At 41.8% G+C, this 17580-nt stretch overlaps 1 protein-coding gene across 1 annotated transcript; it reads left to right on the forward strand.

Moving 5' to 3' along the window:
• The first annotated feature begins 12271 nt into the window (after positions 1–12271).
• si:dkey-43k4.5 (potassium voltage-gated channel subfamily S member 1) lies at positions 12272–15226 on the forward strand. Its single transcript, XM_045224019.1, has 3 exons — positions 12272–13237; positions 13744–14076; positions 15176–15226. The coding sequence occupies exons 1-3, from the start codon at positions 12272–12274 to the stop codon at positions 15224–15226; spliced, it is 1350 nt and encodes a 449-aa protein (XP_045079954.1).
• The last annotated feature ends 2354 nt before the right edge of the window (positions 15227–17580 follow it).

The raw sequence follows: 17580 nt of genomic DNA on the forward strand, positions 1-17580 counted from the left end.
ATGAGACTCGAAATTGAGCTCAAGTTAGTGCAAAAAGGACCAATGCAGACAGTCCGGGTAGCTGTTTGGTTAACTATTTAACTAACTACTTAGCAGTCTTATGGCTTGGTGGTAGAAGCTGTTCAGGGTCCTGTTGGTTCCAGATATGGTGCATCGGTACCGCAGAGAGAACAGTCTATGACTTGGGTGGCTGGTGTCTTTGAAATTTTTTGGGGCCTTCCTTTGACACCGCCTGGTATAGAAGTCCTGGATGGCATGGAGCTCAGCCCCAGTGATGTACTGGGCCGTACGCACTACCCTCTGTAGTGCACTACCCGCACTACCCTCCTCCCTATAGGCTGTCTCATCATCGTCAGTGATCTGGCCTACCACCGTCGTGTTGTCAGCAAACTCAATGATGATGTACATTTTAAGCTCAAATAATGTAATAACTTTTTTTTCAACTATAAAAATTGTGTTTCCCTGCTGGACAAGGATTGTCCCGACTTTCAAGAATCCCTGAGCTAATTTGCTGCTATTTTACACATTTTCTCGTGGCCTCCCCCGCCTTGCAGGGGGGCGTGCTACGCCAGTGGTTTAGTCCCAGGGTCCTCAGCTTAGTGATGAGCTTGGAGGGCACTATGGTGTTGAACGCTGAGTTGTAGTCAATTAACAGAATTCTCACATAGGTGTTCCTCTTGTCCACATAGGAGAGGGCAGTGTGGAGTGTAATAGAGATTGTGTCATTTGTGGATCTGCTTTATTTAAGGAAGGTTTAAAGTTAGGTGCAACAAGATTAATAGATAAACCTTGATTTAAACAACTTTAAGAGTTAATCCATGTTGGTGAAACTCACCCCTAATCTTCTCTGGTTTACCAGCTGTGCCAATTTAACTGAATAAAACATAACTTACTGCACAGTGCAAGAGTACAGCCCCGTGTAGCTCAGTTGGTAGCGCATGGCGTTTGCAACGCCAGGGTTGTGGGTTCGATTCCCACAGGGGGCCAGTATGAAAATGTATGCACTCACTAACTGTAAGTCGCTCTGGATAAGAGCATCTGCTAAATGACTTAAATGTAAAGAGTATATGGATGGACCTAGCTGATATTGCAGTTTAACACTAATGGATTTAGCATCTAAAGGCTGAATTCAGTGTTGAAATAAACTATTCTGTACAGCTATTGTCAATAGGACTTCATGCTGGTATATCTTCATGGTACATGTGGAATAAGCCCCTTGACTTATTCCACATTTTATTGTGTTACAGCCTGAATTCAAAATTGATTAAATATATATTTATTTTTTTACACATGTACACACACAATACCCCATAATGTCAAAGTGAAACATGTATTTAGAAATTGTTGCAAATGTATTGAAAATGAAATACAGCAATATCTAATTTACATACAGTAAGTATTCACACCCCTGAGTTAATACATGTTAGAATCACCTTTGGCAGCGATTACAGCTGTGAGTCTTTCTGGAAAAGTCTCTAAGAGCTTTGCACACCTGGATTGTACAATACTTGCCCATTATTCTTTTCAAAATTCTTCAAGCTCTGTCAAGCAACTCCAGTGTATCTTTGGCATTGCGTTTTAGGTTATTGTCCTGCTGAAAGCAGACTGAACCAGGTTTTCCTCTAGGATTTTGCCTGTGCTTAGCTCCATTATGTTTATTTTTTATCCTGAAAAACTCCCCAGTCCTTAACGATTACAGACATACCCATAACATGATGCAGCCACCACTATGCTTGAAAATGTGGAGAGTGGTACTCAGTAAAGTGTTGTATTGGATTTGCCAAGAACATAACACTTTGTAATCAGGACAAAAAGTTAATTGCTTTGCCACATTTTTTGCAGTATTATTTTAGTGCCTTGTTGCAAAGAGGATGCATGTTTAGAAAAATGTATATTTTTTACAGGCTTCCTTCTTTTCACTCTGTCAATTAGGCTAGTATTGTGAAGTAACTACATTGTTGTTGATCCATCCTCAGTTTGCTCCTATCACAGGCATTAAACTCTGTAACTGTTTTAAAGTCACCATTAGCCTCATGGTGAAATTCCTGAGCAGTTTCCGTCCTCTCCGGCAACTGAGTTAGGAAGGACGCCTGTATCTTTGTAGTGACTGGGTGTATTGATACACCATCCAGAGTGTAATTAATAACTTCCCCATGATCAAAGGGATATTCAGTGTCAATTTGTTTTTGTTTTTACCCATCTATCAATAGGTGCCCTTCTTTGCGAGGCATTGGAAAACCTCCCTGGTCTTTGTGTTTGAATCTGTGTTTGAAATTCCCTGCTTGACTGAGGGACCTTAAAGATAATTGTATGTGTGGGTTACAGAGATGAGGTAGTCATTCAAATTTTTACTACAGAACTTATTTAGGCTTGCCATAACAAAGGGGTTGAATACTTATTGACACAAGACGTTACAGCTGTACATTTTTTATTAATTTGTAAAAATTCAGAAAAACATAATTCCACTTTGACATTATGGGGTATTGTGTGTAGGCCAGTGACCCCAAAAAAATATCAATTTAATCGATTTTAAATGCAGGCTGTTATACAACAAAATGTGGAAAAAGTAAAGGGGTGTGAATACTTTCTGAAGGCATTGTACCTGTATTCATACATCTCTGAACACAAAAATTAAGACATTCCCTAGGGTTCACTGTATACTGAAAGTCAAACATTTCTGCAGCCATGCATGAAAAGTTTGGCCATCAAGCTGCTCACAGTTGCTTGTTGAAAGGGCTGGACACACAGCGGCTTGCGTGTGAGAACACCGTTAGCAGAACCATTCAATGTCACAGGTGTTTACAGCTCGCTCCATCTGTTGTTTGCAGCGAAAGGCACATAGACAACCCCAGTCTATTCAGTGGCGTGTATTCGTAGATGCCAAGGGAAGCATAAAAAAAAAAAACATCTCAAACAATTTATCGTTCTACTCTCTGTGTTTTTATAATTTTCCTTCAATTCGCAATTGGCTGTATCTTCCTCGCCGGAGAAGTAATCAGAGCGAGGGAAACAGCGCCCCTCTGTCTCAGTATTTGTATAGCCCATGATGTATCTGATGCTGTCTGGACAAAAAGAGTATGAGTTGTTGCCGCTGCAGCATTTGATTGATTAGTGCCAGCGAGTATTGATAAAAAAAATATTAAGCCAATCAGCGTTGAACCCCCCAAGGGCCAGTTTGGATTTGACATCACACCAATCAAATCACATCAAAGCAAAATGTCATTGTCAGAAAAAAATTACTTAGCTAGCTGGTTCATTGTTGCCCATGCAAGGAAGTTAGGCTAGCAAGCATTTTAGCCAGGTAGCCTAGTCTAGGACATTAAAAACTAAAAGCGTGTACTACTGTATGACAGTCATAGACTGTTTTGCCAACAGGAAAAGATGGCATTGGCATTCATCTAGTTTACAAGTAGGGTGAGTCAACAACATGTTTTTTGTACTTTTGCGTGGGTGCAGAAATCAGTACGATGGACAGCCACATGATATTTAGCAATGTTGATTGGACTAAATTGTTTTTGGTATCTTTAAGTTTGTTTTCACTGTATGAGACTAATCATATATAGCCTAGTTGATTTGATGATGTTTAAGTTGAAATCGTGCTGGAATAGTGGAGGCAGTGCTCCTGTTTTGACTTGCTGTTACTCTCAGTGATTCTAAATCAGTAGTTGTTTAGTAAACTGTCAGAAACATTAACTTGCTTTACCATGTTGTAGGTCATGTAACTGTTTGTTACATGCAATATTTGTTTTGTGGACTTCACCGGACAGATGTCGCTCTCCGGTTTTGTGATGACACAACCGTATGTGTGTTTGAATTTATTCCACCACTGCGTGACTGTTGTCTTTTTGTTGTCTTGGCCTTATTGTATATCACGGTGGCGTATGAACAAATGGGTAAAGAGCCAACAATGCAAATATCACAACATAGGTTGTAATATGGATTGTTTTCCTGGCTTAGCTTCAGCAAGTCTAGGTCCAAAAGGCTTCTTAACAGCTTCTACCCCCAAGCCATAAGACTGCTGAACAGCTAATCAAATGGCTACCCGGACTATTTGCATTGACGCTGCTGCTACTCGCTGTTTATTATCTATTATCTATGCATAGTCACTTTACCCCTACCTACATGTACATATTACCTCAATAACCCCGACTAACCTGTACCCCCGCACATAGCCTCGTTATTTTTTACTTTATTTGATTTTAATTTTACCGACGCACCACTATGATTACCTATAGGTCAAAAGTATCATCCATGGACATTACCTTCTTTCTTTCCACTGGATGCCTGGTCTATGACCATAGGAAAGGGTGAGATTATAGCTAGGCCTATATGGTTCTTTGATTTGTCTGAAATGGAAAACCTAATGTGGAAAGAGGCTGTGAGAGACTAATCTGTTTATGGATCGAAACTTCATTAGATTATCACCTCTAACCTGAAGCAATTCCCACACAGTGCAATAAACCGGTATTACTGTTACTTTCCCAAATTGCATTATGTCTACCTCACCTTGGATAATCACATTCCATAAATCAAATGAGGGGCTGTTTAAAAACACTGGAAAGAAAGATCCCACGTGGATAATTGGGTAATATTTGGTTGAGACGTTGATCAATGACATTACAGCCTACAGCACCAGTCAAAAGTTTGGACACACCTGCTTCTACATCTGCATTGCCTGCTGTTTGGGGTTTTAGGCTGGGTTTCTGTATAGCACTTTGTGACATCTGCTGATGTAAAAAGGGCTTTATAAATACAATTTGATTGATTGATTGACCTACTCCTTTCAGATTATATATATATGTTTTACTATTTTCTACATTGCAGAATAATAGTGAAGACATCAAAACTATAAAATAACACATGAAATCATGTAGTAACCAAAAAAAGTGTTAAGCATGATGGTGGCAGATTCATGCTGTGGGGATGTTTTTCAGCGGCAGGGACTGGGAGACTAGTCAGGATAGAGGCAAAGATGAACGGAGCAAAGTACAGAGAGATCCTTGATGAAAACCTGCTCCAGAGCTCTCAGGACCTCAGGCTGGGGCAAAGGTTCACCTTCCAACAGGACAACGACCCTAAGCACACAGCCAAGACAATGCAGGAGTGGCTTCGGGACAAGTCTCTGAATGTCCTTGTGTGGCCCAGCCAGAGCCTGGACTTAAACCTGATCGAACATCTCTGGAGAGACCTGAAAATAGCTGTGCAGCAACGCTCCCCATCCAACCTGACAGAGCTTGAGAGGATCTGCAGAGAAGAATGGGAGTAACTCCCCAAATACAGCTGTGCCAAGCTTGTAGCGTCATACCGAAGAAGACTCTAGGCTCTAATCGCTGACAAAGGTGCTTCAACAAAGTACTGAGTAAAGGGTCTGAATACTTATGTAAATGTACAGTGCCTTGCAAAAGTATTCATCCCCCTTGGCGTTTGGCCTATTTTGTTGCATTACAACCTTTAATTGAAATAGTTTTCATTTAATGGACATACACAAAATAGTCCAAATTGGTGAAGTGAAAAAAATTACTTGTTAAAAAAATATATACAAAATAAATAACGCAAAAGTGGTGTGTGCACACAGTGGGGAGAACAAGTATTTGATACACTGCCGATTTTGCAGGTTTTCCTACTTACAAAGCATGTAGAGGTCTGTAATTTTTATCATAGGTACACTTCAACTGTGAGAGACGGAATGTAAAACAAAAATCCAGAAAATCACATTGTATGATTTTTAAGTAATTAACTTGCATTTTATTGCATGACATAAGTATTTGATACATCAGAAAAGCAGAACTTAATATTTGGTACAGAAACCTTTGTTTGCAATTACAGAGATCATACCTTTCCTGTAGGTCTTGACCAGGTTTGCACACACTGCAAATATATCAGAAACGTTGAACATCCCACTGAGCACCATTAAATTCATTATTTAAAAAATTGAAAGAATATGGCACCACAACAAATCTGCCAAGAGAGGGCCGCCCACAAACTCACGGACCAGGCAAGGAGGGCATTAATCAGAGAGGTAACAAAGAGTCCGAAGGTAACCCTGAAAGCTGGGCTTTACAGAAGAGTGGCCAGAAAAAAGCCATTGCTTAAAGAAGAAAAATAAGCAAACACGTTTGGTGTTCGCCAAAAGGCATGTGGGAGACTCCCTAAACATATGGAAGAAGGTACTCGGTCAGATGAGACTAAAATTGAGCTTTTTGCCCATCAAGGAAAAAACGCTATGTTTGGAGCAAACCCAACACCTCTCATCACCCCGAGAACACCATCCCCACAGTGAAGCGTGATGGTGGCAGCATCATGCTGTGGGGATGTTTTTCATCGGCAGGGACTGGGAAACTGGTCAGAATTGAAGGAATGATGGATGGCGCTAAATACAGGGAAATTCTTGAGGGAAACCTGTTTCAGTCTTCCAGAGATTTGAGACTGGGACAGAGGTTCACCTTCCAGCAGGACAATGACCCTAAGCATACTGCTAAAGCAACACTCGAGTGAATTAAGGGGAAACATTTAAATGTCTTGGAATGGCCTAGTCAAAGCCCAGACCTCAATCCAATTGAGAATCTGTGGTATGACTTAAAGATTGCTGTACACCAGCGGACCCCATCCAACTTGAAGGAGCTGGAGCAGTTTTGCCTTGAAGAATGGGCAAAAGTTCCAGTGGCTAGATGTGCCAAGCTTATAGAGACATATCCCAAGAGACTTGCAGCTGTAATTGCTGCAAAAGGTGGCTCTACAAAGTATTGACTTTGGGGGGGTGAATAGTTATGCACGCTCAAGCTTTCTGTTTTTTTGTCTTATTTCTTATTTGTTTCACACATTTTTTTATTTTGCATCTTCAAAGTGGTAGGCATGTTGTGTGAATCAAATGATACAAACCCCAAAAAAATCCATTTTAATTCCAGGTTGTGAGGCAACAAAATAGAAAAAATGCCAAGGGGGGTGAATCCTTTCGCAAGCCACTGTATTATTTCCATTTTTTATTTTAAATAAATTAGCAAACATTTCTAAAAATCTGTTTTTGCTTTGTCATTATGGGCTATTGTGTGTAGATTGATGAGGGGTCTGAATTTCTAACAAAATATGGAAAAAATCAAGGGGTCTGAATACTTTCCGAAGGCACTGTATTGGTAGATGGGTGAAGGTGTAAAATGCAGACATTGAATATCCCTTTGACCATGGTAAAGTTATTAATTACACTTTGGATGGTGTATCAATAAACCCAGTCACTATAAAGATACCGGCGTCCCTCCTAACTCAGTTGCCGGAGAGGATAGAAACGGATCAGGGATTTCACCATGAGGTCAATGGTGACTTTAAAACAATTACAGAGTTAAATGGCTATGATAGGAGAAAACTGACGATGGATCAACAACATTGTAGTTACTCACACTGGGAGATGAATTCACCTTTCAGCAAGACAATAACCTCAAACACAAGGCCAAATCTACACTGGAGTTGCTAACCAAGAAGAAAGTGAATGTGGCCGAGTTACAGTTTTGACTTAAATCTGCTTGAAAATCTATGGCAATAATTGACAATGGTTTTCTAGCAATGGTTAACAACAACCAATTTGACAGAGCTTGAAGAATTCTGAAAAGAATAATGGGCAAATATTGTACAATCCAGGTGTGCAAAGCTCTTAGACACTTACCCAGAAAGACTCACAGCTGTAATCGCTGCCAAAGATTATTCTAACATGTATTGACTCAGGGGTGTGAATACTTATGTAAATGAGATATTGCTGTATTTCATTTTCAACACATTTGCAAACATTTCTAAAAACATGTTTTCACTTTGTCATTATATTGTGTGTAGATTGGTGAGAAATACATATATTTAATCCATTTTGAATTCAGGCTGTAACACAACAAAATGTGGAATAAGTCAAGGGGTATGAATACTTTCTGAAGGCACTGTATGTATGAAAAAAAGCAACTGTCCCAGACGGCATACCTGGCAGGCTCATTAAAGAGTTTGCTTACGAGCTAAGTGGACCCATGGCTGATATCCTAAACACTTCCCTCGACCAAGGTGTGGTCGCAAAGGAGTGGAAAGCTGCTACTGTAGTGCCCCTCCCCAAGACGAATCCACCCAGCCTTAGCGAAATCAGACCCATCTCCCTTACCTCCCTTCTATGCAAGGCAGCCGAGAGCTTCATCTCCCAGTGGGCAGTAGGAAACATCCTTCCCCAAATCGATGACCATCAATTTTGCTGCATCAAAGGTCGTTCCACCACCCGCTGCCTTTTGGACCTTACCAACGAGCTGTACAAGCACTCTGACAAGCCTGGCTTCATCTGTTCACTGGTAAACACTGACTATAGCAAGGCCTTTGTGTCCATCACCAGATTCCTAGACATGGGGCATCGAACATCACTAGTCAGGTGGATCACTGACTTCCTATCTAATAGGCACCAGGTAGTGAAGTACCATGGCTCCATGCCGGAGAGTGTCATGTGGCCTCCCCCATGGAACATTGCACGGGCCCCTGATATTCATCGCATATATCAACATTGCAGCAAGCAACGCAGCAGTACAACACTCAAAATCTGTGGACAACCTTAACCTACTAGGGGTGCAACCCCAAACTGCACCCTCTTCAATTCAACAAGATCTGTCTGACCTGGAGTCATGGTCCAGAGGCAGTCACATGATTCTCCACCCGCAGAAATGAAAACTACTTCACACCTACCACCACTGCACATCAATAACTCAGAGCTCCTGAGAGTTGAAGCCATAAAAATCCTAGGCATCCTCATCCAGGCAGTCCTACCGTTGGACAGTACAGGTGGATGCGATCTGCAAGAAGGCCAGTCAATGCCTGTTCCTACTTAGGAAGCTGAAATATAGCTCCGTCCCACAGGAGGACATGGTGATGCTGTACACCAGATACATACGGCCAATGACAGAATACGCAGCTCCAGTGTGGCACTCTGGTTTAACCAGCAAACAACAGGACAGGATTGAGAGGATACAGGCCCAGGCCGGTGCACATCATACAATCTTAGAAAAAAAGGTGCTATCTAGAACTTAACTGACGGTTAAGAAGATATGTATTATAAAGTTGTAGTTTTTATTGTGTTGATGATTTTCTTGTGCAAAGTGTATTTATGTGAATTGTGTCAAATATTTCATCATCGGCTCCCATTGATACTGTACTTTGTAATGTCGAATTTGAAATAAACCATTCTATAAGAACACATTTATAGTTACAGTAACCTCAAAATGTGTCCATGGATGTGTTACTAATTTTAAAGTTACATTAGTTTGTAAGATATACTTAACTTTAGACTATTTATTGTACTTCAAAAGAAATATTGGATTGTTTTAAAGTGATAAAGTATGGTCACATTTAATTTGCTCTGTTAAACCTACCCTTTGTAATTACTTAAATAGCAACAGTGAATCTATTTCGTTTTTAAGTGATCTCTCAACAATCATTCTCACAATAGCACAAGTGACAAATATCATAGCTAAGCAGGGCTCGGCTTGTACAATACCCTTGATGGGTGATTAAAGGGTAGCTGTTAATAGATCAATTCTCATGTAAGAGGTGCTGCCCAGTGTTATTGTTAGTTTTTTTTCTGATAGTGGATAGAACATTGAAGATCTGACATTGTTTTAAAGGTATAACTTCAACATATTTTGTAGAAGGTTTGTCTATGTTTAAATTTGATTACCATGATGACATAATCCTGTAGTTGAAATTTCACCCACAAAACGACAGTTGATTACTTTTTTCAAATCCAATGTATTTTTTATGTAGATTCCACGTCACAATACATTGACAAATTACATTGAAACAACGTTGATTCAACCAGTTTGTGCCCCGTGGGATGCAGAGGGTGGTGCGGTCTGCCGAACGCATTATCAGGGGCAAACTACACGCCCTCCAAGACACATACAGCACCCGATGTCACATGAAGGCCAAAAAGCTCATCAAGGACATCAACCACCTGAGCCACTGCCTGTTCACCCCGTTATCATCCAGAAGGCGAGGTCAGTACAGGTGCATCAAAGCTGGGACCGAGAGAATGAAAAACAACTTCTATCTCAAGGCCATCAGACTGTTAAATAGCCATCACTAGCACATTGGAGGCTGCTGCTGCCTATTGAAATCACTGGCCACTTTAAGAAATGGAACACTAGTCACTTTAATAATGTTTACATATCTTGCACTACTCATCTCATATGTATATACTGCATTCTATTCTATTATATTCTACTGTTTCTTAGTCCATGCTACTCTGTCATTGCTTGTCCATATATGTATATTTCTTAAATTCCATTCCTTACTAGTTTTGTGTGTATTAGGTATATGTTGTGAAATTGTTAGATATTACTGCACTGTCGGAGCTAGAAGCACAAGCATTTCACTACACCCGCTATAACATCTGCTAAACACGTGTATGTGACAAATAAAATTTGATTTGATTTTAACCAGATTCTTCTAGGTTGGTCTTTGGGCAAAATATTATCATTTTGTTATTGAAATGGCATTATCGTATTGTTCTGCCACAACCCTCATGTTTTAGTGATGTCTTTGTTATGTACAGTGGGGAAAAAAGTATTTAGTCAGCCACCAATTGTGCAAGTTCTCCCACTTAAAAAGATGAGAGAGGCCTGTAATTTTCATCATAGGTACACGTCAACTATGACAGACAAAATGAGAAAAACAAATCCAGAAAATCACATTGTAGGATTTTTTATGAATTTATTTGCAAATTATGGTGGAAAATAAGTATTTGGTCAATAACAAAAGTTTCTCAATACTTTGTTATATACCCTTTGTTGGCAATGACACAGGTCAAACGTTTTCTGTAAGTCTTTACAAGGTTTTCACACACTGTTTTGGCCCATTCCTCCATGCAGATCTCCTCTAGAGCAGTGATGTTTTGGGGCTGTCGCTGGGCAACACGGACTTTCAACTCCCTCCAAAGATTTTCTATGGGGTTGAGATCTGGAGACTGGCTAGGCCACTCCAGGACCTTGAAATGCTTCTTACGAAGCCACTCCTTCGTTGCCCGGGCGGTGTGTTTGGGATCATTGTCATGCTAAAAGACCCAGCCACGTTTCATATTCAATGCCCTTGCTGATGGAAGGAGGTTTTCACTCAAAATCTCACGATACATGGCCCCATTCATTCTTTCCTTTACACGGATCAGTCGTCCTGGTCCCTTTGCAGAAAAACAGCCCCAAAGCATGATGTTTCCACCCCCATGCTTCACAGTAGGTATGATGTTCTTTGGATGCAACTCAGCATTCTTTGTCCTCCAAACACGACAAGTTGAGTTTTTACCAAAAAGTTCTATTTTGGTTTCATCTGACCATATGACATTCTCCCAATCCTCTTCTGGATCATCCAAATGCACTCTAGCAAACTTCAGACGGGCCTGGACATGTACTGGCTTAAGCAGGGGGACACGTCTGGCACTGCAGGATTTGAGTCCCTGGCGGCGTAGTGTGTTACTGATGGTAGGCTTTGTTACTTTGGTCCCAGCTCTCTGCAGGTCATTCACTAGGTCCCCCGTGTGGTTCTGTGATTTTTGCTCACCGTTCTTGTGATCATTTTGACTCCCACGGGGTGAGATCTTGCGTGGAGCCCCAGATCGAGGGAGATTATCAGTGGTCTTGTATGTCTTCCATTTCCTAATAATTGCTCCCACAGTTGATTTCTTCAAACCAAGCTGCTTACCTATTGCAGATTCAGTCTTCCCAGCCTGGTGCAGGTCTACAATTTTGTTTCTGGTGTCCTTTGACAGCTCTTTGGTCTTGGCCATAGTGGAGTTTGGAGTGTGACTGTTTGAGGTTGTGGACAGGTGTCTTTTATACTGATAACAAGTTCAAACAGGTGCCATTAATAAAGGTAACAAGTGGAGGACAGAGGAGCCTCTTAAAGAAGAAGTTACAGGTCTGTGAGAGCCAGAAATCTTGCTTGTTTGTAGGTGACCAAATACTTATTTTCCACCATAATTTGCAAATAAATTTTTTTTTCTCAATTTGTCTGTCATAGTTGACGTGTACCTATGATGAAAATTACAGGCCTCTCTCATCTTTTTAAGTGGGAAAACTTGCACAATTGGTGGCTGACTAAATACTTTTTTCCCCACTGTAGGTGTTGAAATCTAATTGCATTCCTTTCATAGTCACCACTCTAGTGAACATATTTTATTGGTAGATGTCAATGTTGTTTATAGTTCAGTAAATAGCCTTGTTTGATTTATGGTGAATCTTCATAATGACCTTTTATCTTTCAGTGAGGGGGCAACATGGTGAAAGAGAGTCTCCCAGCCTGGGTCCAGGAAGCTGAGGATATCCTGGTGCACATCAACGTCGGTGGCCTGAAGCGCAGCCTGTTTTCCAGCACTCTAAGTAATTTCCCCGACACACGTTTGGGACGCCTGCTGGCCTGCGAGTCCGAAGAGGCCATATTGCAAGTTTGCGACGATTACGACGTTCAACAAAAGGAGTTCTACTTCGACCGCAACCCGGGACTCTTCCCTTACGTACTGCAATTCTACCTTACCGGCAAACTCCACATCATGGAGGAACTATGTATCTTCTCCTTCTGCCAGGAGATTGAATACTGGGGAATCAATGAGTTCTTCCTGGACAGCTGCTGTAGCTACCGTTACCACGACCGCAAACTGGAGAGACGCCACAAGAGCTGGGACGAGGAGAGTGATGTTAGCAGCGTGGACACTTCCGTGGACGAGATCTCAGACCTGAACAAGGACATCCAGCACTTCCAGGACATGCGCTGTGGAAATGCCCGGAAGTACCTGTGGCTGACTCTGGAGAACCCTGGCTACTCCATTCCCAGTAAGCTTTTCAGCTTCCTCTCCATAGCTGTGGTGTTGACCTCCATAGCCATCATGTGCATTAACAGCCTTCCGGAGTACCAGCACTTTGACGAGGATGGCAAACAAGTGGAGGACCCGACCCTGCAAGCGCTGGAGTTCTTCTGCATCTGCTGGTTCACCTTTGAGGTGGTGACGCGGATGCTTTTGGCGCCCAACAGGAGAAAGTTCTTCCGCCACCCGCTCAACATAATCGACATTGTGTCAGTGTTGCCCATCTATATCACGCTGCCTATTGACCTGGCGTTGGGCAGCGAATCAGAGCTGGGGAACCTGGGCAAACTGGTGCAGGTGTTCCGCCTCATGAGGATATTCAGGGTTCTGAAGCTGGCCAGACATTCGACAGGCCTCAGGTCTTTGGGAGCAACGCTACGGGTGAGCCCTGCCACTATAACCGCAGTACCCCATTATATCAAAGAATCATATCACATCTATCATACATTTTCATACAGAACATGAGGTTGTAATTGTGAGTCATTCAGTTTTAATAGTGTCAAATTCATAATCGCATCGTACCTTTTATAAACAGTTTATCCTATGGTGGAATTTAGCGATTAAAATGTAGCACTCACACTATCAATTACATCTGTTCAGTTTTTTGTATCACAAATTGCATCATTTATACTAGAAACTGAACAGGGGTAATCTTGGAAGGCACTGCCTTTATCTCTGATCCCTTTGGAAATTCCCAATGGAGAAATGTAATACAGGGCATTCAATTCCCAAATCATTCATCACCCACTCCTCACCTATATTGTCCTACAAAATAAAGTAATAACATGCAACTGATCACAAATAGAGGAATTTCTGAATTTAAAGGAATTTCTATCACATACCCACTCTGACATATTGTGCTTATCTGCCACTGTGTGTCTCTGTAGCACAGTTACAGGGAGGTGGGCATCCTGCTGCTGTACCTGGGCGTGGGCGTGTGCGTGTTCTCGGGCTTTGCCTATACGGCCGAGTATGAGGAGGACGTGGGGCTGGATACCATTCCTGCCTGCTGGTGGTGGGGCACCGTCAGCATGACCACCGTGGGCTACGGCGATGTGGTGCCCGTCACGGTGGCCGGCAAGCTGGCGGCCAGCGGCTGCATCCTGGGTGGGACCCTGGTGGTGTCCCTGCCCATCACGATCATCTTCAACAAGTTCTCCCACTTCTACCGCAAGCAGAAGGCCCTGGAAGCCTCAGTGAGAAACAGCAACAAGAAGAAGGTCAAAGTGCGCAGTGACAATGTGCAGGAGGAGGAAGATGGGGGTTCGGATAGGGATAGCCAGTGTCTGGAGGAGCTGGATAAGGATGATGATGATGGAGGAGTGGTGAACTATAGCTATGTTGATCATCCACCGCTGCCTATGGAGAGGGTCAGCCCATTGGCGAGGAGGAAAGAGTTCTTCCAACTCTGAATGCTTCACCATAAACACAGGACAGATGATAAAAGAAGCATTACAGGGAAAGTATACACAGTATATACATGAACTGAAATTAATTATAAGCACCCTGTGTTCTCTGTTCTGTTTGGTGTTACCATAAGGTATTGTTTCAGCACTGTGCTGTCTCTGGATTTGATGGAACTCTTCCTGAATCCCAAATTGAGACACTGTTAATGCCAATATCAAGCCTCCACTAGTTCCTATGGTGTCTTCTGCTAGCCCTGTACAGAACAGAGACTCATGTTGATACGCTCCATCAACACCCCATTCTGAAATTGTGCAGTGTTCTGTTACTGTATACTTTTAATCACAACTCAATACCAAGGTATACCAATGTATTCCTTGTTGGAATGCTTACATCCTCTTCATATTTGTGAGGGTCTCCTATTCCAAAAATAGAAAAGAGGGTACACAGAAGGATTGTTAGTGCCCACAGCCACTTAGGAAGTTAGCTGTAGACAAAAGCAGCTATATTGCAACACTGCACTAAGATTTCAGACTGTAGACTGTTGAATGAAGCATATCAGGACAGAGTCTCATCCCAGTGTGCCGCATGTTTCCTTGAGCTTGACAAACATCTTGCTTTACTTTCCATCTTCTCTTATAGTGCTTCACTTCCATCAGCCCTCCAGACATCCTAAATCTTAGCCCCACATGTATGTACAGGAACTCTTCCACTGTGCATCAATGCTAACAGAGAGCAAGGCTGTGTGCTTGATGAGTGGAGAATATCCCTAAGGTATTGTATACACTTAACAAACTATGGCAATGCATGTGTAGGTCCACAGTACTCATGGGTGGGTTTCTTTCCTTTGCATAGCAATACAGTTGAAATCCCAGCCTAGGTCTATATTCTACCCTATAGGTCGAAACTTGGAAGTTTGACGAAGTGTTAAGCAGTTGTGCACTGATATCACCTAACTGGCAGTAGACAGTGCTGCATTTAGATGAAAGAGGAAAATGATACAAAGAAATTGTCTTGCTCAAAACAAATGAATGTATGACACAGCAAACACTTATTATGACATGCAGCTTTAGACAATCCTAACAATTTCCCTTTGTTTAGAGAATACATACAGTATTGCTACAGCTAGTGCAAGGTCGGCAGAAAGCAGATGTTTTCGGTTTTCAGGGATCAGACGTCGTTTTACGCCTGCTACGTTGGGTTAGGTGGGAAGTAATGGCCCTGCTGTACTGTTGAGTGTTGCAATCCAAATACAGTGCTGTACCTCCACTAATGCGTTTAGACTGGCCTGCTGGAAACCCATCTTTCCGGGAACATTTGTCCTGTGTCGGCATCCATTAAATGTAACACAAGCTCCTGGAACATTAAGGGATTCATTGATCTGATTGAAAACAGATCCTTTCCCCACAGCAACCTTGTAGACTCTACTAAAATACCAACATCTTGGAAGGCAAAGTAGTAGTCTACAGTACTTGTCATTTGGTTTTGCATTATTTTCAATCATTTTGGCAAATATAACTTCCCATGTTACATTTCTATCTTATGATAAGAAAATACTTTTAGACATGGCCGGTAGCTCTGCTGGAAATATTCATCAATCATTTTGTGAACTTGTCTCCTCATCCAAATTTCTTGCACAACAATGTGCCATAGGATACTATTTGTTGCGTATCTTAATCAATTTCATGCTTCATGCGTGGCTGCTTCTCCCAGCAGGCAAAATGTGGCGTGACATCATGTTGGTTGTTAAAGTTCCAGTGCAGTCAAAAACGTGATTTTGCTGTGCTTTATATACAGTTGAAGTCGTAAGTTTATATACACCTTAGCCAAATACGTTTAAACTCAGTTTTTCACAATTCCTGACATTTAATCCTAGTAAAGATTCCCTGTCCTAGGTCAGTTAGGATCGCCACTTTATTTTAAGAATGTGAAATGTCCGAATAATAGTAGAGAGAGATTTATTTAAGCTTTTATTTCTTTCATCACAGTGGGTCAGAAGTTTACATACACTCAATTAGTATTTGGTAGCATAGCCTTTAAATTGTTTAACTTGGGTCAAACGTTTCAGGTAGCCTTCCACAAGCTTCCCACAATAAGTTGGGTGAATTTTGGGTCATTCCTCCTGACAGAGCTGGTGTAACTGAGTCAGGTTTGTAGGCCTCCTTGCTCGCACACACTTTTTCAGTTCTGCCCACAAATGTTCTATAGGATTGAGGTCAGGGCTTTGTGATAGCCACTCCAATACATTGACTTTGTTGTCCTTAAGCCATTTTGCCACAACTTTGGAAGTATGCTTGGGGTCATTGTCCATTTGGAAGACCCATTTGCGACCAAGCTTTAACTTCCTGACTGATGTCTTGAGATGTTGCTTCGATATATCCACATAATTTTCCTTCCTCATGATGCCATCTATTTTGTGAAGTGCACCAGTCCCTCCTGCAGCAAAGCACCCCCACAGCATGATGCTGCCACCCCAGTGCTTCACGGTTGGGATGGTGTTCTTCGGCTTGCAAGCAACCCCCTTTTTCCTCCAAACATAACGATGGTCATTATGGCCAAACAGTTCTATTTTTGTTTCATCAGACCAGAGGACATTTCTCCAAAAAGTATGATCTTTGTCCCCATGTGCAGTTGCAAACTGTAGTCTGGCTTTTTTATGGCGGTTTTGGAGCAGTGGCTTCTTCCTTTCTGAGCGGCCTTTCAGGTTATGTTGATATACGACTCGTTTTACTGTGGATATAGATACTTTTGTACCTGTTTCCTCCAGCATCTTCACAAGGTCCTTTGCTGTTGTTCTGGGATTGATTTGCACTTTTTGCACCAAAGTACGTTCATCTCTAGGAGACAGAACGCGTCTCCTTCCTGAGCTGTATGAGGGCTGCGTGGTCCCATGGTGTTTATACTTGTGTACTATTGTTTGTACAGATGAACGTGGTACCTTTAGGTGTTTGGAAATTGCTCCCGAGGATGAACCAGACTTGTGGAGGTCTACAATTATTTTTCGGAGGTCTTGGCTGATTTCTCTTGATTGATGTCAAGCAAAGAGGCACTAAGTTTGAAGGTAGGCCTTGAAATACATCCACAGGTACACCTCCAATTGACTCAAATTATGTATATTAGCCTATAAGAAGCTTCTAAAGCCATGACATCATTTTCTGGAATTTTCCAAGCTGTTTAAAGGCACAGTCAACTTAGTGTATGTAAACTTCTGACCCACTGGAATTGTGATACAGTGAATTATAAGTGAAATAATCTGTCTGTAAACAATTGTTGGAAAAATGTCTTGTGTCATGCACAAAGTAGATGTCCTAACCGACTTG

Source organism: Coregonus clupeaformis, chromosome 12 (assembly GCF_020615455.1).
Source record: "Coregonus clupeaformis isolate EN_2021a chromosome 12, ASM2061545v1, whole genome shotgun sequence".
NCBI lineage: Eukaryota > Metazoa > Chordata > Actinopteri > Salmoniformes > Salmonidae > Coregonus > Coregonus clupeaformis.

What these genes read in the sequence shown, in the direction of transcription:
- si:dkey-43k4.5 (XM_045224019.1), top strand. Translation starts at nt 12,272, where the DNA reads ATGGTGAAAGAGAGTCTCCCAGCCTGGGTCCAGGAAGCTGAGGATATC. An exon ending in CTTTGGGAGCAACGCTACGG is followed by an intron (nt 13,238 to 13,743) that starts GTGAGCCCTGCC and finishes GTGTCTCTGTAG; the next exon opens with CACAGTTACAGGGAGGTGGG. An exon ending in GAAACAGCAACAAGAAGAAG is followed by an intron (nt 14,077 to 15,175) that starts GTCAAAGTGCGC and finishes GAAACTTGGAAG; the next exon opens with TTTGACGAAGTGTTAAGCAG.